General features: G+C 36.6%; 2 protein-coding genes across 2 annotated transcripts; both read left to right on the plus strand.

Annotated features, from left to right (window-relative positions):
• Positions 1 to 16: 16 nt before the first annotated feature.
• spp1 (secreted phosphoprotein 1) lies at positions 17 to 6,039 on the plus strand. The gene is made up of 8 exons (XM_066710890.1): positions 17 to 153; positions 1,787 to 1,855; positions 2,009 to 2,059; positions 2,433 to 2,501; positions 2,926 to 2,967; positions 3,133 to 3,207; positions 3,828 to 4,160; positions 5,415 to 6,039. Exons 2-8 carry the CDS (start codon positions 1,802 to 1,804, stop codon positions 5,751 to 5,753), a joined length of 963 nt encoding a protein of 320 aa, XP_066566987.1. The 5' UTR covers positions 17 to 153; positions 1,787 to 1,801; the 3' UTR covers positions 5,754 to 6,039.
• A 2,265-nt stretch (positions 6,040 to 8,304) lies between these two features.
• rchy1 (ring finger and CHY zinc finger domain containing 1) lies at positions 8,305 to 23,511 on the plus strand. Its single transcript, XM_066710891.1, has 9 exons — positions 8,305 to 8,413; positions 10,130 to 10,249; positions 10,786 to 10,901; positions 11,487 to 11,565; positions 19,172 to 19,216; positions 21,990 to 22,048; positions 22,668 to 22,697; positions 22,884 to 23,004; positions 23,141 to 23,511. The coding sequence occupies exons 1-9, from the start codon at positions 8,360 to 8,362 to the stop codon at positions 23,285 to 23,287; spliced, it is 771 nt and encodes a 256-aa protein (XP_066566988.1). The 5' UTR covers positions 8,305 to 8,359; the 3' UTR covers positions 23,288 to 23,511.
• The last annotated feature ends 311 nt before the right edge of the window (positions 23,512 to 23,822 follow it).

Consider the following 23,822-nt stretch of genomic DNA (forward strand, 5'->3'; position numbering starts at 1 on the left):
CATGCAGACACTGACAACACTGAAGCAGAGAAATTGAACATTTTCTGGCACACACAAAAAGTTTTACAAAGTTTTGTTGTTTTGTTCAGTGACTGTGTAACCTTTCAAGTTCTGAAACAAGTGACTGCATTTACCTTCCAAGAAGAAGTTGAGGTAAAGTACAGAGTACCTTTTATTGCTGTTTCTATACAATATATATATATATATATATGAACATTATGGTTTTATTATTATTATTATTATTATTATTATTATTATTATTATTATTAGTAGTAGTAGTAGTAGTAGTAGTAGTAGCTAGGGTAATGAGAAGCTGCATTATATCAATGTTTTAAATTTGTTTTCCTTCTTCAATTAGGTCTATTTTGAAAAATAAATAATAACTGATTTATATTTTGGGTACATTTTTCCATGTCTTTGAATTCTGTACATTTTGTTATTTAGTAGTATTATGTGTGACCATCTAAGTTAAATAAGTAGTTTCTGCCATATGCATTTTCCTAATACATGGATTTATATATAAAATAAATGTTGGAGGTGGCAAACAAAGCAGATCAAATTTGAATATGTTATTTGATGCTGACTGCTTTGTGACATGCTGGAAATGTAATAAACTAGTTCTGGAAAGACTTCTGACTTGGGAAGTGCTTTAATACTGAAAAGGCTTCAGTTCATAACACTTTACCAATAAGCATGGATTACATGTATTCTTTTAAATTGACTCCCTATACCAGTGGTTCCCAACCCTGGTCCTAGGGACCCACTGCTGTTTTTTGATTATACTGCACTGTCTATTAATTGAAACCTTAATTGAACAAATAATTTGCTTAATTTGCAATGGTTTAAAATGAACTTGGATTCAGCCCATTATTAGTTCAATTAAGAAACACAGATCTGGAACAAAATCTAGCAGGACATTGGTTCCTCAGGACCCAGATTGGGAACTACTGCCCTATACAAGTCCTAGCACTAGCAAAGGACAAATAAAAAATTAAATTAAAGAGTTTTCCCTATTGGAAATACAAAAACTAAACACCTAGTTATACCCAACACAATGCACTTACCCAAATCACATAACAGTTTGATTTGCAATAGCAATATAATTGTCAAGCTGAAGCACAGCAAATATGTTACCAAAAGGTGAATCATATATTTAAAATAAAACCGATTTACAGTATTAATTCTTAAGAAAGTAGAAGGAAAAATTATTTTGGAATGTATCATTTCCTGGACATTGGTGTTGCTATGAATTTGAACAAAATTCTTGTATAGCTGGGCTATTCAAGTCAGCTTATTCCTTGTTTTCAAACAATTCATGTGAGAGCCACACACTATCCTACTTCAACATGAGTGAAATCAGAGGAATCAATTAAACTCTCATTCTACAGGATGGCAATAATGAAAAGGTATAATTAGTCTTGAAGCATGGAAACCCATGGAATGCTGAGCTTAATGACTGCCAGAAGAAATTCACAGACACCAGAAGCAGTGCTTTTCTTATAAGATATACAGTGGTCATATGGTGCTAGACCTTTAATATACTTTGATTTTGAAGATTCCAGTTCTACTTCACTACAACTGAACTGCTCAAATGTAACCATAGCTACATTTGCACCCAAACCACAGAGGTTAACCTATCACAAACAGAGTCTAACTATTCTAATTTATTTGTATTATTTTGTCAGTTGTTGTATAAGGCAGTTGATGTTCAGATGATCTCCATGTGGAACAATATATAAGAACATGATCATTAAAACAAGCTTTTGTAAAATATTTTATCTGTTAGGTGAAATTCTGGAAAATGAAAACTTCAGTGGTATTACTTCTTCTCCTGGGCACAGCCTATTGTCTGCCTGTGAGTATTTCATATTTTCATGATTTGTTTCTCATATTTATTTTTTAAACTGAATGAATTCCAATTCCAATTCCAAATGAATGCCAATTCCAATTCCATCAACACACTATTGTTGACTTGATTGAGTTCCTAATGTTAAGTATTATATTTTAGATGCGTCGCTCCTCTGGTAAACTGAAAGTGGACAGCTCTGAAGAAGAGCAGGTAGGAACTTTGTTTTTAATAAATAAATGTCTATACTGAATAAAATGTACCGTTTATACTGGATGAGAACCTGTTATCAGCTATATTTTGGAATTTGATTATTACTTATGAAAATTATTTATTACTTATGAAAATGGTATATAAATTCCCCACCAGGAAGAGCAGGTAGCACCTTTTGTTCTAAATACCAGCTTTTAGGGTGACTTCACACAATGACAGTATAATGATGGGGTGAATTGTCGTGGGGATGAATTGTTATAGGGGCGAATTGACGCGGGGACCAATTATCACGGGGACGAATTGTCGGGGACGAATTGATGTGCTCCCTTTGAATAGTTATCAAGTTAATGATCTTTGCCTTTATGACATACAGGGCTTCAACAGAAACCGAGGCCAAAAACAACTGAAGGAACAACCAGCACTACAGGCAGTGCCTCCACAGGTAAGAAAGGCATTGAGCCACACCTCCCCATTGCCACATTACCAACTTTGTCAAAATAGATACAATATGAATTCTACATAACATAAGACTAAATAAACAACCCTGAACAACAAGTTACAGTTAAAAAAAGACTAAAGTAAACAAAAATGCAACAAAACCCTTGGCCTGTGCTCACATTTAATCATTTAGAGTATATTTGAATTTTTGGTGTAACGGAACATAAAAAATGAAATGTATTTAAAACATCAAAAATAGAATCCCATCAAAATACTATCTGTCTGAGGTTTTTAAATTTGTACTGAAGCATGGTATTTTTATGTTTATTTTGTTTACCCTTTGGTATTGAACTGCTGCTGCTAATTAAAACAATATTGCAACACAATTACTGTATCATAATTTGATTTTTGTTATAATACATTTTCAGGGTCTTGCAGTTGAATCAGATGAGAGTTCTGATAGCTCTAAGGTAAGATTACTTAAATATAAGGAAACATTTTTCAAGATTTTGAAGCAAATTGAAAACATTTCTTATTAGAACTAAACTAACATAGTATTTATTTAACAAGAAACAACAATTGCATTAAAATTCAGTTGTTTTGTGTTGCAACTTACATACTCTTTCTTGTTTCAGGAGCCAGAGGCAGCATCTAATGAGAGCACAGACAGCACTGACAGTATTGACAGCTCCATCACTGAGGAGGATAATGTAAGTTCAGGTTATATTCACAAGCTTCAATGGAACAGATTACTGTAGTTCTACACCAATGATATCCATCCATCCATCCATTTTCGAAACCACTTATCCTGGTGAGGGTTGCGTGGAAGCCGGAGCTGATCCCAGCAGGCATAAGGTGCAAGGCAGGAATAAACCCAGGATGGGACGCCAGTCCATCGCCGGGCACACTAATGATATATATATATGTGAAAATGTACTCTAAAATTAAGGGTTTTATCATAGAAAGGCATTTTATGTTGCAGTAAAATATAAAAAATGCATAGATAAAAAGCTAGTTTGACTTATTTTCTGTCTAGTTTGTTTCCACTCATCTCTGACATCCTGCTGGAGAAGAGTATGGTAAACACTTAAGGCAGAAAAACGAAACATTTCTGAAATTAAGAGTTTCTCAGATAGCATTGTTTACACTAAATATGTTCAGAGCTGTTTTGCTGATTTCAAAAGCAAAGAGTTCATAGAAATGTATGGGAAACTGCATTCTGAAGTTAGTGTCACTTTAATATACTTTACCAAAGAAAAGTACAGAAAAGTCAAAATAATACTACAGAAATTATTAAGATGACCTTTATTATAAAAAAATCTCTCAACAGGACACAGAAGAAGCAGATGACAGTAATGAGTCTGACTCAACAGAGGCCACAACTGCTGAAATTGTAACACCAGAGCCTCCAACTGAGCTGACCATTCCACCAATCATCGACACAGGCAGGGGCGACAGCCTTGGATACTATGAAGATTCCTACAAGTCTATGAAGTTCCTCAAGAGTAACAAAATAGAACCCACTCTTCACAAGATCTATGTGTCTAAAGTGGAAGAAAGCCTGAATCTGGTCAGTAAGAATCTGGCAGGGAAGAAACAAGTGAAGTCTCCTTCCAACAGCAAGGATGAAAATGCCATTGACAAGGACCTGAAAGTATTTAAGGTAATTTGTAATTGTCTAATCATGTATTCATTTGTTTGTTTTTTATAAAAATGCAAAAGTCATTATCTGAATTCTACATCAATAGTTTCAAAGTGTTTTTGCTGTTCTGAAATCAGCAGATTAACAGCAGTTTAACTAATTAACCCCAGCTATACTGCCAAAACAAATGGTAAATTAAAACATATATGAATTACATTTCACTTTTTTCATATTTACCATGTTACTTAGTGAGCAATTTATGCTCTAATATGGGGGTCCCCCCCTCTTAAGTACTGAGTTCAACTAATTGTCTTAAAAGAACAATTTTAATGACTGTTCCCAGTTCTGTGTGATTTCTTGAAAGCTGGATCCCTCCAGTACCGAAAACAGACTTTAAAAATCACCTTGTAACTCCAATGGATCAAAAGTATATGCAGTCCAAATGAAATCTAATGCTGGAGGTAGCACAGCACCTGTATTTATGATAATTACCTGAAGGAGTTGGTGTGCAATTTATTTACAAAGGATATTTCATTATTAAACCTAAGAAACTGGAATTATTTTTTATTTTAAATCAACTTGAATCAAGCCTCATTGTTCGCACACATACACAACAAAGCTAGTTTCAATGCAATCTGCCAATAGCAACTTACAGACATGGCCAAAATCCTTGGTGATTTTTCCAGTACCACCCACAGCCATTCTTCTTCAAATGCCAGCAGGGCAAGCAGATACTCTAAGCACAGATTCAGATAGTCTATTGTATACATCTACTAGACACATATGTCAGACATGTCAGACAATAAAACAAAACCACTCAGTCCTCTCCAGCCCAGGAGAGTTACAAGTGCCAAATACAATTACATCACAGTTGCACTTATGTCATCTCCTTTAAGTTCTGTAAGTATCACAGGAACAGCTCCACAGTAATGCTTTATTAAAAGCTGAGACATAAATCTATTGGGAGCAGTACTAGAGTTAGTATCAGCTGTGTTTGTGTGCCTTTGTAAAAGTTATGATGCCTTTACCGGATCAGATATTAAAAGAGCATGATGTAGGAACCTTGATTTACATTATACAAAAAAAGAAAGAAAGAAAGAATTGAACAGGCTAAAATAAAAAATAACCACTGAAAAAAGAAAACCATGAACTTTCATAACAAGATTACATCACAAGGTTTGGTTAGAAAGGGGAAAAAGTGCATTGGCAATCCTTGTTTCATTTTATGAAGCAGAAACATGTCGCTCTAACAGCTGTCTTTGCCTTTCCTTGCAGGCCGTACAAACAAGTGATGATTTGGACGAGGACACCAGCACTCCAGAGGTCGAAAGCCAAGGCCTGGACTCTGCCAACGCAGAAGCACCCCAAGTCCGCCAAGCGGTCATTCCACAAAGCAGCGATCAGAGCACAGACAGCACCGCCAGCCAGGGAGATGAGAGCGCCGAGGGGACCGACAGCACCAGCGACGAGACCGACAGCAGCCAGCAAAGCAGTGAGGAGTCGACAGCATCTCCGGCGGACGACAGCAACAGCAATCAGACCTCCGAGAGCTCAGAGAGTGCTTCTGTGGAGGCCACCACCAACGCAGACAATAACCCTGTGCTGGTCAAATAATATTCTAACACATCGACATTGATGGAAGCCAATGTTTAACACGGTGCACCTTTGTGAAATGCTCCCTTACATTTCATCATTGTAGCAGGTTACTATGAAAAAGGCCCCACTGGCCCATTTACTGCAATCCTCATTACAAATCAGTCCTGTACCGGGCATACAGTAGTAATGGATATTTTGTTTGTTGCACAATAAATAACGAAATGTTGCTATTTTTTACAATTTTGTATTGCATTTTGTATCATGATTTCTAATTAAATAAAAATGTGTTTTTTTTTTCTTAAAAGTGGTTGTTTGAGTATCAATAATGAGTTTAAATTAACGAATGGAATTCCTAGACGTGCTTTGTTAAGTTTTCAAAGTCTACATCAGGGACATAAATATTCCACGAAGAGCAATTTGCATTTCTTTCACATGTCTTTCCTGTGTGAAGCCACATGGCATCGATCTCAATGCTTTCTGTTTCATCAAACAAATGCTTCAATAAGACACAGATTGAAGATATTGTTACTTTATTACTCAAATTCTTAGCAGACACCCTTATCCACGGTGACTTACAATTGTTACAAGATATCAATTTTTTTGTTTGTTTTACAAGTACCCATTTATACAGCTGGGCATTTACTGGAGCAATCTAGGTAAAGCTCCTTGCTCAAGGGTACAGCAGTGCCCCCACCTGGGAGTAAACCCATAACCCTCCACTCCTGAGTACAGAGCCCTGACCACTACTCCACACTACTGCCTTACTTTACAGTTTGGGTACCATTAAGTGGAACCATTATTTGCTTAACTTAATTGTTTATTTTTTAAAGTCATCACAAATAATACTTCCTTTGAAGAACTATCTGATCCTTCAAACAAGTTGAACAAGAACCCGCAGCTTCTAATGTGGATTTATTATTTTGCCATAACTATAAAATATAAACAATTAAGTTAAGCAAATAATTAATTTAACTTAATGGTACCCAAACTGTAATGTACAAAAATCTTTAATAACAAAATCTTTCTTTCATTGCACAAAGGTATTTTTACACAATTCACACAATTATTCCCTCAGGTGAATTTGACATGACTTCATACAAAATTATGCCTGAGACTGAAAATAAGTTGTGCTTGCTGGGTTATAAACAAATTATAGCAAACTGTCAAACCTATGCCAATGCCCTTCTTTTGTCCTTTGGGGATTTTTGTAGACAGAAACATTGAATGTAAAATTTATTTCAAAGTTAATATACAAGATGGCCTTTAAAATGTGAGTTTGCACATACATGTAATTTCCCAGTCTTTAAGTATAGGCGCAAAGCTCCAATATAGTTAGTTCTTTGTGATTATAAAAAATAAATATGTAAATATACAAATACTACATTTAGCAAAGCCCATACATTTATTATAGATTTTAGCTGATGTTGCCAACAACTAGTTTCTATGGTTAATGTTTAGGTCGTTTGTGCAGGCACACTTCTATTTACCAACACAAAATTTGATGATGAGACCAGTTACTGCAAAGAAAGTAAATACATAAAAATCTCTCATATCAAACTCACCCTTGCAGTGTTTGGATTTTAAATTATGCAAGGGTTAATTATTCTTCTCTTTAAAAGCACACACACATATATGGCAAAACTTCATGGCATAATGTGCATTCTATGCCAGAATCATTAAAATGAGAAGTGATTGGATGCTTTTTATAGGGACTCCAAGCAAATAACTTTTCCATTACATTGGCTTGAAAAATGTCAATAATAGTCTGCATTATATCAAAAGTTAGTTCCACCCACCAATTATACATTACAAACCCAATACTTGATGGTGTCTTTTTGTTTGCCAGAAGGTTCTTGTTTCTACCCAATGGAAACCTACAATCAAGCACAGGGATTGTAATTTTAAATTGGTGTGTGGGTGAAAGCTTTGATTTAATCTGGGCAAAAGCACTAGTTGAAATAATTGGAAATGCTAATTTCAAATTGTATTTAAACTGTAGATTTCCACTCAGACACTGTACCCTGTGTAAATACAGAAACTGTGTTTAATAAATACAGATGAAAATGTGTTATTTTTTATTAAAATGCTGAAATATTTTAGAAATTCAACTGGAAATTGAAATTGAGTTGAGTATATTAAAATTGCACCAAACTAATCCCGATCTCTCGAAAACATTTTAAAAGCAAATTAACCCCAAATCCTTCCATGTCTTTAGGAATAGGGAACACATATTGTATGTTTGTATTGGGTATTGTTGTCCAGTTTTGGAGTCCACACTAGTGACCAGTCTGTCCAAAGAATATAATAAATATGTTTGACATGATACTGAAGTTACTGCATAGCTGCGGTACTGGTGGCTTGGCAGGAGCAATTGCAAAAAGATACATTGTCCATATATATAGTATTTCACTAGCAACAATTATGTGTGGAATATTTAGAAACGATAGCAAATATATTTAGAGAAATCAGGCTGGGTAGTCCAAAAAACATATGCACATATATAACATACACACCATCTTCTTCTTTTACGCCCGGTGCTCCATTAAAAACAATCCCTCTCTTGCTTACTTGACGTGTTTTACCTCAACAGAGGGGACATGCGTGCGTGAAACACCACAGTGAAAATGGCCGCCTCTGCGTTTGGATGCGAGCATTATGTGCGCAGCTGCTTGCTGAAAGTAAGACACTTATTTGTTTCTTATTGCGTTGGTTATGTAGCTCTATTATGTATTAGTTAACAACTCGTTTCAAAAATATCACTTTGGGAAACGTGGGAAAGGTAGTTTGCGTGTAGGACCAAGTGCTCGCTAACCTGTGGCTGTCTGAGGTAAATTGTACGTCTCCAAAAATTGCCTAGAAATCACATTCACAGTTCCTGGTTACTAATACTAACTCAGTAGGACTCTATGTAGTATAGATCAATGCTATAATAATATTGTTTTAGTTACATTAACGAATCTATATATATATAAAGGTTGAATAAAGCATTGGTAGTTCAGCTGTCAGTTGACATGTAAAAACGCGGTATTTATCCGGAATGTGATTAGGTTTCGCATGTCATCATTTCACTGGATGAAATATTAAGGCGACAGTGTAGCATTTATGATTGAGAGATGAAGTCGGTCGGTAATAGTGAGATAGTCTTGATATCTGCCCGTGTACATTAAACACATTGGTGGCTTTCCTGTAGCGTGAATTTCAATTAACAATTAAAAATCCAATCTTCGACAACCGAGAAGATGCTGGAAAAAGAGCAGCAGGCGGGTTTGTTGGCTCAGATCATATACAAAAAAAACAACAACAAAAACAACATGTTTACTACTTCTAAAAGTAGACATCATGGGGGAAACAGATCCTAGACACATGCAGCTCTTCTGTAGTGCAGGGACGTCCTGTGGTGGCTGTGGGAGATGCCAGGGAAACTTGAGTCACACACACATGAGGAGAAAGGAAAGTCCAGTTTAGTCCATCTTTATTTTGCACTGCTAATTTTGTGCCAGTTATTCCCATGAACAACACTTCTGAACGTGCAGGTTTACAGTAGATTACTTCTGGTAATATAGGCTGTTTGTTAGGAAATGGTTTGAAGGAATAAAATTGAAAGTTACAGCCAGTTACTCCAGAATGACAGTAATGAGGGGCACTGCTTGAATTGTTAAATACATTGCTTATTAAGATCATTACAATACTAGAAAACCATGTATATATACTTTTATCACAATCCACATTCTTCAATTAAATAAACTAAATACAGTACACATACAGGGTCTATAGATAGTCTACCCCCTTGAACTTTTTCACTTTTTTTTTTTCTCCTTCTCGGTGGTGCCATTCACCATCCACTTCTTAATAATCGTCCTGACCGTGCTCCAAGGGATATTCAAGGCCTGTGATATATTATACTCATCCTCTGATCTGTACCTTTCAACAACTTTGTCCCACAATTCAGCATCTCCTATGTACACCAAGAAATAAATGTGTTTTTGAAGGAAGAATCCGCATTCTGCAAAGTCCTTATTGGTCTTCAGCAATGTAATGTAATTACAGTAAAACTTGTAGTTTTAAAATGTCAATGTCATCCTATAGCACAGCTGTATACATTGTTTTTGGACTAGCAAATTGTGTATATTGATAATTAAACATTAAACAAAATGATTTCCCTACATTGTCAACCCTGTTACCAGAGAGAACCCCCTCTGTTTTATTAATCCGATTATATTATTATTATTTGTTTCATGAATACACATTGATTTATAAAATAAAGGTCCAAAAGGCACACTGTTGGTAAAAGGACCCATGTATATTAGTTTTGTGCACATGCTGTGGGGAAATGCTCAGTATTCTTTGACTCCTCTTGTCATACACATTTTTTAATAGAATACCTGCTTTCACAGGCTCCATGCTGTGGCAAGTTTTACGTGTGTCGCCTCTGTCATGACGCTGAAGAACAACATAATCTGGATCGCTTTCAGGTGCAAGTCGTCAAATGCTCCGTGTGCAAGAAAGTCCAAAAGGTAAGATGCAGAAATAACTTATGATTATGTACAATTTGCATAGCAAGTGAAAGAATGTTTGATCAGTTACTTTGGGTACATTAGCCAGTTTTGCAGTCCCTGACCCATAGAAAAATACCGGTCCTGTGCAGGTGTCCTTGGTCTACTATTTAGAGGGGATTTTAGTAATTGTGGGTAGTTGTGATGTAAGCCACTATTCAGGTTTTCCAAACTCAAATTGTGTGTATTGTAACCAAATGACTTCCCACCTTTCTTGAGTTACATGCTATCAGTACAACTTCCAACAGGCATTCTTAAACTTATATTGCATAGTTAACCCATCCAGTACCACTCTAACCTTTGTTAGAAGGCGATGATGCATTTATCACTTTGTACATCAGTTTGCTTTAGACAGGACTGTCATCTTGGAGTCTCACATATTGTGAAAATGCTTTGCTTTGCGCAGTCTATAATGGTGATTTCTACATACAGAAATGCAAATATCGTACGAAACAACCTGAATATTTCTGGTTTTGCATGTTGCTTTTCTCCCTTAGGCACAGCAGACATGTGAAGAGTGTGGCATCAAATTTGGTGAATATTACTGTGATGTCTGTCACTTGTTTGACAAAGACAAGAAGCAGTATCATTGTGAACAGTGCGGGATATGTAGGTAGGAATGAATTCCTAGAACACATGGTCTAAATTGCCTTGATGAAATTCCTTCTAAGTTCATTAACAACATGGTTTTCAAGTTAATATTAATCAAATTAAAGGTCAGGTGTGGGTGGTTTTAACATTTGGCAAGCTTGTCTCATTTTCCTTCTTTTCTCTGATTGGATACTGGGCACAAGACTTTCTATTTCCCCTCATGCTGGTTGAACAGGCTGTGAAAGAGAGGTGTTGCAGATGTGTGTCCTATTTTAACTTGTTGAGACCTGAACAGGGGGTTAGTGAGGAAATTACTATTTTTAGTGTCCATTCTAACCTGGGTGTTTCAAAAGCTATACTTGTATGAATGGTTTTTTTTTTCATCATACAAAAGAGGGGATTATGCCAGCATTCTTTTTCAACAAAGAATTCAAATCAAATCTGACATTAATGCTCTAGAGCATCCTATGGCCATCAGCATTACACCATGTTATGTACTTTTTAATATTGCAAGTTTCAAATAGTACATATTTGTAGTTGAATTATGTTTAGATAAATGTTTTAAAACGTTTAAAGTATTGTTTGCAAACATGTTTTTCTGTTCTAGGATTGGCCCAAGGGAAAAGTACTTTCACTGTCAGAAATGCAATCTCTGCTTAGCCAGTGACCTACAGGGAAATCATAAGGTATTTTACTTTTCTTTTTAACTTCATCCTTCTCTTTCTTAGCTGTAATCTATGTTTGGCAATGTAATGCTAATGAAATGAAATTAAGTATTCTGCTGCAGAGTCACTGAGATATTCAATCTAGGGATAGTAAATACAGCGTATTTATTTTAGATTATAAAAGCTGAAGAACAGGCAGGCAGGGTGACTGTTTATTAACTGACACATTGTCAATAAACTAAGGTATATTGTGCAGCCATTCCACGTGGCCACCAATGTGTATGGGCCCTCTTTACATGCACATTGTTCCGAATCTATATTTTAGAATCTAAAAAGACCTGTTCTGCAGTTTATTTCTCAGCCTTTATGTGGAAAAATTACAAACCGTATTGGAGCTGTGTAGGCATATACTGTGAGGGAATAAAGTATTTGATCCCCTGCTGATTTTGTACGTTTGCCCACTGACAAAGAAATTATCAGTCTATAATTTTAATGGTAGGTGTATTTTAACAGTGAGAGACAGAATAACAACAAACAAATCCAGAAAAATGCATTTCAAAAAAGTTATACATTGATTTGCATGTTAATGAGGGAAATAAGTATTTGACCCCTTCGACTTAGTACTTGGTGGCAAAACCCTTTTTGGCAATCACAGAGGTCAGACGTTTCTTGTAGCCACCAGGTTTGCACACATCTCAGGAGGGATTTTGTCCCACTCCTCTTTGCAGATCCTCTCCAAGTCATTAAGGTTTCGAGGCCGACGTTTGGCAACTTGAACCTTGAGCTCCCTCCACAGATTTTCTATGGGATTAAGGTCTGGAAACTGGCTAGGCCACTCCACTCCTTTGTTGCCTTGGCTGTGTGTTTTGGGTCATTGTCTTGCTGGAATACCCACCCACGACCCATTTTCAATGCCCTGGCTGAGGGAAGGAGGTTCTCACCCAAGATTTGATGGTACTTTTGCTCGATTTTGGTCTCATCTGACCACAACACTTTCACCCAGTTCTACTCTGAATCATTCAGATGTTCATTGGCCCTATACATGTGCTTTCTTGAGCAGGGGGACCTTGCGGGCGCTGCAGGATTTCAGTCCTTCACGGCGTAGTGTGTTACCAATTGTTTTCTTGGTGACTATGGCCCCAGCTGCCTTGAGATCATTAACAAGATCCTCCCGTGTAGTTTTGGGCTGATTCCTCACCGTTCTCATGATCATTGAAACTCCACGAGGTGAGATCTTGCATGGAGCCCGAGACCGAGGGAGATTGTCAGTTATTTTGTGTTTCTTCCATTTGCGAATAATCGCACCAACTGTTGTCACCTTCTCACCAAGCTGCTTGGCGATGGTCTTGTAGCCCATTCCAGCCTTGTGTAGGTCTAAAATCTTGTCCCTGACATCCTTGGACAGCTCTTTGGTCTTGGCCATGGTGGAGAGTTTGGAATCTGATTGATTGATTGCTTCTGTGGACAGGTGTCTTTTATACAGGTAACGAGCTTTAAGAGAGTGCTCCTAATCTCAGCTCGTTACCTGTATAAAAGACACCTGGGAGCCATAAATCTTGCTGATTGATAGGGGATCAAATACTTATTTCCCTCATTAACATGCAAATCAATTTATAACTTTTTTGAAATGCGTTTTTCTGGATTTTTTTGTTGTTATTCTGTCTCTCACTGTTAAAATACACCTACCATTCAAATTATAGACTGATCATTTCTTTGTCAGTGGGCAAACGTACAAAATCAGCAGGGGATCAAATACTTTTTTCCCTCACAGTATGTTCTTCTGTCCACGTGCAGATCAGTTTTGCATCTATTAGAACCAATACAATTTGTCCATGTTTTCCCACTTTTGGTTTGTTGACGTGGAAGATGTGCATTCTAAGGGAGCCGGAATGGTATAAAGCAGAAACGAATCAGCTATTGTCATTGTACCGTGCTATTCGGTAAAACTGCTCCCACACAAACATAATGCCTGTAGCAATTTGACATGCTCACTAGTTCGGTATCTTCAAATGACCACTCGTGTTGAAATTGGGTGTTAAGCTTCATGATGTGGAGCTGTGCATCCTCGCAGCCATGGTCATGTCAGTGTACCTCGGGGTGACATGCTAGACACTCACTGTTGTAATTGTGCTCTGTTTACTGCAGCTTCTATTATTAGTATGATGACAATAGTATTTCTTAGCTGATGCCCTTATCCAGGGTGACTTATATCCCTTTTTATACAGACGTGCTCAAATGTGTTGGTACCCCTCCACAAAAAACAAAGAATGCACAATTTCCTCTGAAATAACTTGAAACTGACAAAAGTAATTGGCATCCACCATTGTTTATTCCATATTTAGTAGAAATCAGACTTTGCTTTTGATTTTGTTTTTCAACATAATATTGTAAATAATGAAACAAATGAAAATGGCATGGACAAAAATGATGGGACCCTCAACCTAATATTTTGTTGCACAACCTTTAGAGGCAATCACTGCAATCAAATGTTTTCTGTAGCTCTCAATGAGACTTCTGTACCTGTTAACAGGTAGTTTGGCCCACTCCTCCTGAGCAAACTGCTCCAGCTGTCTCAGGTTTGATGTGTGCCTTCTCCAGACTACAAGTTTCAGCTCTTTCCATAGATGTTCGATAGGATTCAGATCAGGACTCATAGAAGGCAACTTCAGAACAGTCCAATGTTATGTTCTTATCCATTCTTGGGTGCTTTGAGTTGTGTGTTTTTGGTCATTATCCTGTTGGAGGACCCATGACCTGCGACTGAGACAGAGCTTTCTGACAATCGGCAGTATACTCCAGGATACCTTGATAGTCTTGATTTCATTGTGCCCTGCACAGATTCAAGGCACCCTGTGCCAGGCGCAGCAAAGCAGCCCCAAAACATAACCGAGCCTCCTCCATGTTTCACTGTAGGTATGGTGTTCTTTTCTTTGAAAGCTTCATTTTTCCGTCTGCAAACATGTGATGTGACTTGCCAGATAGCTCCAGTGTCCAAAGGACATTCTCCCACAAGGACTGTGGCTTGTCAATATGCATTTTAACAAATTCCAGTCTAGCTTCTTTATGTTTTTCTTTCAAATGTGGAGTCCTCCTGGGTCTTCTTCCATGGAGGGAACTTTTGCTCAAAAAGTGACGGATGGTGTGATCAGAAACTTACGTACCTTCACCTTGGGGTTCAGCTCTTTGGCAGTTATCCTTGGTTCTTTTTCTGCCATTCGCACTGTCCTTCTGTTCAATCTGGGGTCGATTTTCCTCTTGTGGCCGCATAATATTTGCAATTGTTGTCACAGGAACATCAAGCTGCTTGGAGATGGACTTGTAGCATTTACCTTTACCATGCTTGTCTATTATTATCTTTCTGATCTCCTCAGACAACTCTCTCCTTTGCTTTCTCTGGTCCATGTTCAGTGTGGTGCACACAATGATACCAAACGGCACAGTGAATACTTTCTTCCATTTAAATAGGCTGAATGACTGATTACAAGATTGGAGACGTGTGATACTAATTAAAGAAACAAATTAGTTTGGCATATCACTATAATCCAATTATGTATTACCTTTTCTAAGGGGTACCAACAAATGTGTCCAGGCCATTTTAGAATGTCTTTGTAGAATTAGCAATAATTAATCTCTACTCCTGTATGATTCTCTGGTTAGAGCTGTGATTGAAACGTGTTGGGCAAACTTCAGTATCAACTGCCATTACATCACTGTCGTAGCATACTAATTTCGTCAATGAGAAAACACTGTACAGCTTTTTTTTATTTTATTTTATAAATGATCCCCAGTTTCACTGTTGATCAACAATTTCCTAACAGGCTTACATTAATTTGGAGCAAATAATTTAATACAAAATTAATTGGTAGAGCTTCACCACCCCAGAAACATAGTCATGACAAAAGTAATAGATGACCAATAAATAGGACATCACATTTATAGTATAATCGTTAGCTCTGTAGCGTAAGGTACACTTATAAATTTCAATTAAAGAAGTGAATTTATAGTATCACCTTATCACGAATCCTGGAATCTTGTAGAACTCAATTTCTGTAATAATTGGACGCAGACACCAATTCCAAAGATATAAATTGTCAAATTTATTCAAAAACAAAGACTAAATGTAGCACTACACTAATTATACAAAAGGGAAAAACTAATTAAAATTCAACTCTAGATCAACAAATCAAAGACAAATCACTTCCGTGACCAAATCAAAGACCATGGGATTGCATATGATATCACACAAATCGTTAAACAAAAAAGGTTATAAACACATTGACTACAATACCGGTTAGTAAGACGAAGGTGAGTCTCTCATTAGTATTGTTAGTCAGACATTGAATAACTACGCAGGTTAGTATTTATGTCAGGTAACTTCTCGTTTGATTGATATATATATATATATATATATCAGTCTCATTTACGTTTAGGTGCCGAGAAAGATCCTATCATTACTTGTTACCACAATTTCCCTTAACTGATTATTATTCAATGATTAAGGATAGGCAGGGCCACCTATAATCTGGTGTCTATTAACTTGTGTCAATTTCAGACTAAACAGTTAAACAGGAATGAGAAGATATTTCTCGGCGTTGACAGATTTTATTTCTAAAATTATCAACAAAACATTTAATGCAACACATATTTATATTTAAGAAAACTAAATGATATTACACATTCTAGAGTTATGAATCACAGATTAACATTTCTGATTGATTTCTCAAATGTCCTGAATCACAAACTCCAAACTGTTAAACTTATCTGAACTTCGTCGCAGAGAGGCCTCTCTGTCTTCGGGCTCAGATAACAGCACACGGCACGAGGTCCGTGTGGTTTGGAACAAAGGCAGTCCGGTTCGGCTTTGTCCATGAACTTCCACTCAGTCGATGCACCTGGAAGTTGGGGTTTCACGAATGTAGAGTCTTTTCTAAACAGATTTTCCACTGGTTTGAAGGCTCCAAGATTGTGCACAAAATCTTCTTAGTAAGCAGGGTTTCCACTGTAGTTACTTGAAGACAAAGTCTTTGAGGAAAGCAGGGCCCTGTTCGTTCCAACGGTCAAGTTTTTTAAGACTCAAATAGCTATTTAAATGACTGAACACTTTCGTATTCAGTCGACTTAGTCAATTGTCCAGCTGTAAAACTCCACTGATCAGGTGGGCACAGGCGGGCAGCGCAGTCTGTAAAGTTCTTTATTTAATAAAGTCCTTTAAAAGAATTCTTCCTACTCAATCTCCTTCTCCCAGTGCCGAGAAACTCTTCTGTTGCCGGCAAAGACTTGGTTGGTTTCTGGTTCCGGTTTGGGCAACAGAGCTACAGGTTGAGCTGTGGCAGCGAGTTTCTGGTTCAGGAGAGAGAGAGAGAGATAGAGAGAGAGAGACCGTGCACTGTTCTTTATACGCCTGTCAGATCAATAGGTGATTGGTTCTTGAGTTTGTGAGATTGGATTTCGGTTTCAGCCCCCAGTGTCCTATTGGATGGGGGCTTGATTTATGACTGATGTCAATCCATGTCATCTTTTGGAAATGCCGGTTGGCCCGGGTTCATAGCTCTGCGTCTGGATTTCGGCTCTCGTCCATTTCAAAGAGTTTTTATTACCTACAGGCCCCCTTCCCCAGACATTTTACAGCAGGATTCCAAACTATTTGGCCTATTCTCAGTGCCATCCTCCCAAAACTGTCACTTTGATGTAAACCAGTTCCAGGAAATCTGATAACTTTGGGGGGAGAGGTCTTCTTTAGATCAGTGCTTCAGCTCAGAGCTAAAATGCTCTTATCAAAATACACCCAACATAATGCTACAGCTCCATTTAGAATGTGTTGGTGTAATCCATCTCCATACATAAGTAATCCACATTCTTTGTATTACCTTCTATAAATTCTTTTACAGGAATTGGCTACAATGGCATAAGTCCAGTTGGCTAATCTTGTCCATTGTGTAAGCTTGTTGCCACCTTACTAAGCACAGCCTCCCAGAGGAACTGTCCAGTGCTAACCTTCTAACATGTACAGTACTGTGCAAAAGTTTTAGGCAGGTGTGGAAAAAATGCTGTAAAGTAAGAATGCTTTCAAAAATAGACATGTTAATAGATTATATTTATCAATTAACAAAATGCACAGAAGAAAAATCTACATCAAATCAGTATTTGGTGTGACCACCTTTACATTCAAATCAGAATTAATTCTTCTAGGTACACTTGCACACAGTTTTTGAAGGAACTCAGCACGTAGGTTGGCCCAAACATCTTGGACAACTAACCTTGTTCTTGTGTGGATTTAGGCAGCCTCAGTTGCTTCTCTCTTCATGTAATCCCAGGGTCGTTGTCATGCTGCAGTAGAAATTTGGGGCCAATCAGATGCCTCCCTGATGGTATTGCATGATGGATAAGTATCTGCCTGTACTTCTCAGCATTGAGGAGACCATTCATTCTGACCAAATGAAATGCAGCCCCAAACTTGCGAGGAAGCTCCACCATGCTTCACTGTTGCCTGCAGACACTCATTCATGTACTGCTCTCCAGCCCTTCGGCGAGCAAACTGCCTTCTGCTACAGCCAAATATTTCAAATTTTGACTCTTCAGTCCAGAGCACCTGCTGGCATTTTTCTGCACCCCAGTTCCTGTGTTTTCGTGCATATTTGAGTTGCTTGCCTTGTTGCCACTTCGGAGGTATGGCTTTTTGGCCACAAGTCTTCCATGAAGGCCACTTCTGACCAGACTTCTCCGGACAGTAGTCGGGTGTACCAGGGTCCCACTGTTTTCTGCCAACTCTGAGCTGATGGCACTGCTGGACATCTTCCGATTGCTAAGGGAAGTAAGCATGATGTGTCTTTCATCTGCTGCAGTAAGTTTCCTTGGCCGACCACTGCGTCTACGGTCCTCAACATTGCTTGTTTCTTTGTGCTTCTTCAAAAGAGCTTGGACAGCACATCTGGAAACCCTTGTCTGCCTTGAAATTTCTGCCTGGGAGAGACCTTGTTGATGCAGTAGAACTACCTTGTGTCTTGTTGCTGTGCTCAGTCTTGCCATGGTGTATGACTTTTGACAGTAAACTGTCTTCAGCAACCTCACCTTGTTAGCTGAGTTTGGCTGTTCCTCACCCAGTTTTATTCCTCCTACAGAGCTGTTTCTGTTTCAGGTATTATGATTGTGTTTCAACCTACATATTGAATTAATGCACCTGTTTGGTGTAATTGTTTAATCAAACACTGACTATATGCCTACAAAATCCCTGACTTTGTGCAAGTGTACCTATTAGAATTGATGCTGTTTTGAAGGCAAAGTGTGGTCACACCAAATATGGATTTGATTTAGATTTTTCTTCTGTTCACTCACTTTGCATTTAGTTAATTGATAAATATTGTCTATTAACATGTCTATTTTTCAAAGCATTCTTACTTTACAGCATTTTTTCACACCTGCCTAAAACTTTTGCAAAGTACTGTATCTTTGGAGATCACTGCAATTCCTGTATAATTAAGTTGAAAAAGCTGTTTTTGTTTTCAATTAATTTGAATTAGAAAAAAAAGTATAGAAGAAATTGTATGCAACAGGAATGTTATTCCTGGTTTAATTTCTGAAGGTTATACAAGCTCTTTACATTTATAATTATTGTTTTGCTTTATTTTAGTGTGTTGAAAATGTGTCCAGACAGAACTGCCCTGTTTGTATGGAGGTAAGCAACTAAGTAAGACCCTGTGAAATTAATTGATGAATTCTAATGACCTGGATACCTAATTGTCAGTTGTTCTTTAGATCTAAAGGCTCATCTTGCATCTTATTTATATTTTTAGGTTATAGGATTTTAGAGACTCACTTTCTCTATTATACTTAGGGAAATTTAAAATATAAATGTTATTAAATATATTATCACACATGTATATGTATCTAGATGTTAATCTATTCAACACCCCTGATATATTTCCATTGTGGTGTGTTCATTACCAAAGTATCACATACAGTATCATTATATTTTTAAATATTTTATTTCACCGGCCCTGTCCTGAGAAATACCAACAAATAATGACTGATTATATTTATGCTGAATCTCTGGAACTTCAATAGGTGTTACTTTGTTACAATGTGTATTGTAGTAAACTCCTCTTAGAGCAACAGTCTCAGTATTTTGGTGTATACCAGTAATGCAAACTTTTTTTTCATCTTCAGTAATAGTTACTTTTATAAGACTTGCATCTTTGTCAAGTGAAACACAAGTATATTATATATTTATATTGCCTATTTGACAGGACATTGGGGGTCATATTCACAAAGCTGGTAGAGGGGGATGTGGTTGAACAGGAATTCTGCTTTGCTTTTCCTTTTGTTTCTTTGGAAGATAATTTGTAACTGCAGTTGTAAGTATGTTGAGGTTAAGTAGTTTAACTTCATTTCTTTCTTACATCCCAATTTCTACCTGAATGAAAATTGCTTCTTTTGTTAAGAAACATTCAGCATATTTCACAATTAAATAATTCAGAAAATGAGAATGCACAGTATATCCAAGACCTTAGAGATTTATTTCTGTTCGAGAAATTAGGATTTTTAGGACTTTCACTTTCAACAGCAAGAAACAGATTTTTATCCTGCCCAAATATTGTATTAAGCATTATGAAGCTTAAATGTCAAACTGTTTCTCAAAGCTGAAGGATATTTTTTTTCTAAATTTAAAGTGTACCGTAATTATAGATAATGGAGTGTTCTATATTTCCAAATATGTAAAATGTAAACACGATGAAACATGTTTTGTAAGTCGCCCTGGATAAGGTCGTCTGCCAAATAAATAAATATAATAATAATAATAATAATAATAATAATAATAATAATGTGGACCAATTTGCTGTGTGTGCAATGTTTAAATAAATCATTCAGTATCATCTGTCAAGCCAGGTTAGAAAAAATTGCTGTTGTATGAACAAACTAGGACTTAATCCCCCTCCAGGGCAGTTTTGTGAATAAGATGCAAGTCCTATGATCCATCTTAAACCAGTTTTAGACTGAAGTCATCTTTGTGACTATGACCCCAGATGATTAGCAAAATGTCCAGCATTCAATTTATGATTTAAGATTTTTCAAAACTTTTTAAAAAACAATTATTTTCTCTAATAAACCTGTTTGTCAGTGATACATAAGAGGACGCTGGGGGTGCCTGTATTTTTCCATTTGCTGTGTAGGTTTTTAAGTTTGGCATGAATCATAACAATAAACCTTGGTAGTGTCTCCTCTTTCTTGGCATGCCTAAGTAAAGCAACAGAGCAAACCACAGCTAGTACGAACTAGGGATTTACCCAATTTCAATAAAATGTTTCTCAATCATTTCAATGTTAAGAACAACAGAACCTATTTTATAAATAAATGAAACTATTCTGCCTTAAAAGCCATGTTATTAATCTTTGAAGTCCTATGAATCCTACACATAAAGGTGGCTTTACAACGACAACACAGCATACAGTAATAACTCAGTAGTTATATATAATTTGTTTGTCACTTTCAATATAATGTGGACCTTTTAATACAATAGCTATAGTACTTGACACATTTTGAGCTGCAATACCAGGAACAGGAACTATGTATCATTATTGTAACAAGAGCATTTAATGTAATCGTTCTTGCATGTATTAAATCCCTGGGTTTCGTATTATTGATGTTCTGTCTCAGAGAAAATTATCAGTGATTCAGTTTTTTTTCCCTTTTCTTTTTCCCTTTTTTGTTGGTTAATTTCCCAGGGTTTGTGCATGCAGTCAAATCTCAAAACCATATTAAGTTGGACATGTTTTGAGATTACATATGAGATCATGGATTAGATATCTAAAGTAATTTATGACTTTTTGTTTAGGTATTATTTGTTCAAGTCTCCAAAGTTTATCCATGTTTTCCCAAATCAGTCTTGACTTATTTTGTTGCAGATGGAGTTAAACAAGTACAGTCTAGTCTTCTTCAACATGGAAAGAAACCTGCTTTCATGTTATCTTACAATAAATATACATTGTCCAAAATATGTGTTGGAAACTAAACAGTTTTCAGATTTTATTTTATTTCCCCTATGTGCCTTGTTGCATGGATTGCATGTAACCTCTCTAAACAGCGCAGATTTGTTGTAAGTAGTACTGATCATATTTTTTTTCCTGTGATGGTTTGTTGAGTTTTGACAGGGTCAGTGAACTTTATTACATTACATTTCTTAGCAGACTCCCTTATCCAGTATGACATACAGTTGTTACAATAAATCACATTATTTTTACATACAATTACCCATTAGTACAGCTGTGTTTTTACTTGACCATGTAAAGTACCTTGCTCAAGGGTACAGCCGCAGTGCCAATTTGAATGAGCTTCAGGGTATTCTTCCTAATAACAAGGATGTTCTCTTCTCGCCAATTGATAGTGTTATGTGAAGGCAGAGTATATTATTTGTATTATGTGTTTATTCTGTGCTTATTTTGTTCCCCTAGGATATTCACACATCAAGAATTGGAGCGCATGTATTGCCATGTGGTCACCTGCTTCACAAGTATGTTTGTCCTGTCAAATATTCTATTGAATCAGTGATCCTTGGAGCTAAACACTTATCAGCACTTATCAAAGATTAAAAGCCAAGGTTAAGGAGACCTTTACATTTGTCCTCAGGAACCACTTGAGAACCAAGCATTTTGCACTAAGATGCTCTCCTGGTACCAAAATTAATTTTGTTTTGGCTGTATTTGACTGACGACGGCAAAAACATTGTTTTGTGAATTTTAACGGAATGAATCTCAGAATTGGTGTCCTTATGTTGTTTTTGTTATTCTTTTTTAAATATATTAAGTACATAATGTTTTATGCATCATTCTTATTGGTTTTTATTTGTGATGGACGGATGCACTGGAAAAATATTAGCTTGGAAAGATTAAAAAAGTAACAAGTAACATGCTATGTCTGTTAATAATTAATTCAGTTAATAATTAACAAAATGCATCTGGAAGAAAACAGACATCAAATAAAATTGATATTTACATAGTATACATTGTGTATTTATAACTTTTATGATCTCTGTAGTGTAAGAATTGTAAAACTTCTGGTAAAATTGTAAGTTAATATTAATGTTATAGTAATGGATTTAGCTGTTAATGGTTTGTCTTCTTTCCCCACAGGACCTGTTTTGATGACATGTGTAAAACAGGGTATGTAATCATTGACAAAATAGAAAATGATTATATACAATATGATTCCCAGTTTGTTAAAATAATACATTATTTTTGTCTCTCTTTCTGTCTATTTTTATATAATTTCCTTTTCATGTAGGTATAATTTAAAGACTGCATATTGAAGGGGTCTATATGTCACTTACTATACGTTTTTTTTTTTAGTGCATACCGATGTCCACTGTGCATGCATTCGGCGTGGAATATGGACAATTGTTGGGAAGACCTGGATAAAGAAATATCTCATACACCAATGCCACCGGAATATCAGGATGTTACTGTGAAGGTAACCTTAAAAGACGAGCCTTGCCCATTCCACTGCCTTATCAACCATCTTGATCTAACACATTCTGTGAGGTCTGCTGTTTAAAGGCATTTTTCTTTACGCTTCTTGACACTGTTTTCTTAAATCTGTTCCTCAGATCATGTGTAACGATTGCCAGACTCACTGCACAGTGCTTTTCCATGTTCTGGGAATGAAGTGCAGCAGCTGTGGATCCTACAACACCGCACAGGATGGTGGGCTAATCCCCCGACAGCAGCAGCAGCAGCAGGAACAACAACAATGATCTTAAACGAGTTATTGCTAGTGTAAGCCTTGGACATTTTAGTTCTTCCAGCTCACAAAATATATTGGTAATGTACTCTGACAGTTATTCAGACAGATTAATTAAATATTAGGATTACTGCACCTGGGCATATTTCATTGGTTTTGATTTGCTTACGTTTCAACTGATTAATTTGCACAGGAGTCATTCGACTTGTTTTATTAAATTTCAAATTGAAAACCTAACACACGGCCTGGCATTCATTCAGACTGATCCCTTCAGTATGTGGAAAGGTGTGAGGTACATTTTGTATTCCTGCTGGTTAACCTGAACCTTTCAATCTTAGTATTAAATCACTGTTTCGGCAACATTTCAGTTTGTGAGTAAACTAATAATAGTTTAATGTAGCTATATAGTTGAAATGGCTGAAAGAACCTTCTTGTAGCAGTACAGTACCAGTTAAATCCTGAAGAACCTGGATATTCCATTCTGAGATCTTCCACTTTGAGAACATTTGCTTTTGTCTTTGTAAACACTTTGTTAATTATTTGTTACT

The sequence above is a fragment of the Amia ocellicauda genome, chromosome 8 (assembly GCF_036373705.1).
Source record: "Amia ocellicauda isolate fAmiCal2 chromosome 8, fAmiCal2.hap1, whole genome shotgun sequence".
In the NCBI taxonomy this organism is placed as follows: Eukaryota; Metazoa; Chordata; class Actinopteri; order Amiiformes; family Amiidae; genus Amia; species Amia ocellicauda.

Bases quoted from the DNA above. Each gene is read 5' to 3' on its own strand.
- spp1 (XM_066710890.1), top strand. From the start codon at position 1,802: ATGAAAACTTCAGTGGTATTACTTCTTCTCCTGGGCACAGCCTATTGT. The intron at 2,060-2,432 runs GTAGGAACTTTG...TATGACATACAG, and splicing joins ACAGCTCTGAAGAAGAGCAG to GGCTTCAACAGAAACCGAGG. The intron at 2,968-3,132 runs GTAAGATTACTT...TTCTTGTTTCAG, and splicing joins AGAGTTCTGATAGCTCTAAG to GAGCCAGAGGCAGCATCTAA.
- rchy1 (XM_066710891.1), top strand. From the start codon at position 8,360: ATGGCCGCCTCTGCGTTTGGATGCGAGCATTATGTGCGCAGCTGCTTG. The intron at 10,250-10,785 runs GTAAGATGCAGA...TTTCTCCCTTAG, and splicing joins TGTGCAAGAAAGTCCAAAAG to GCACAGCAGACATGTGAAGA. The intron at 11,566-19,171 runs GTATTTTACTTT...GCTTTATTTTAG, and splicing joins ACCTACAGGGAAATCATAAG to TGTGTTGAAAATGTGTCCAG.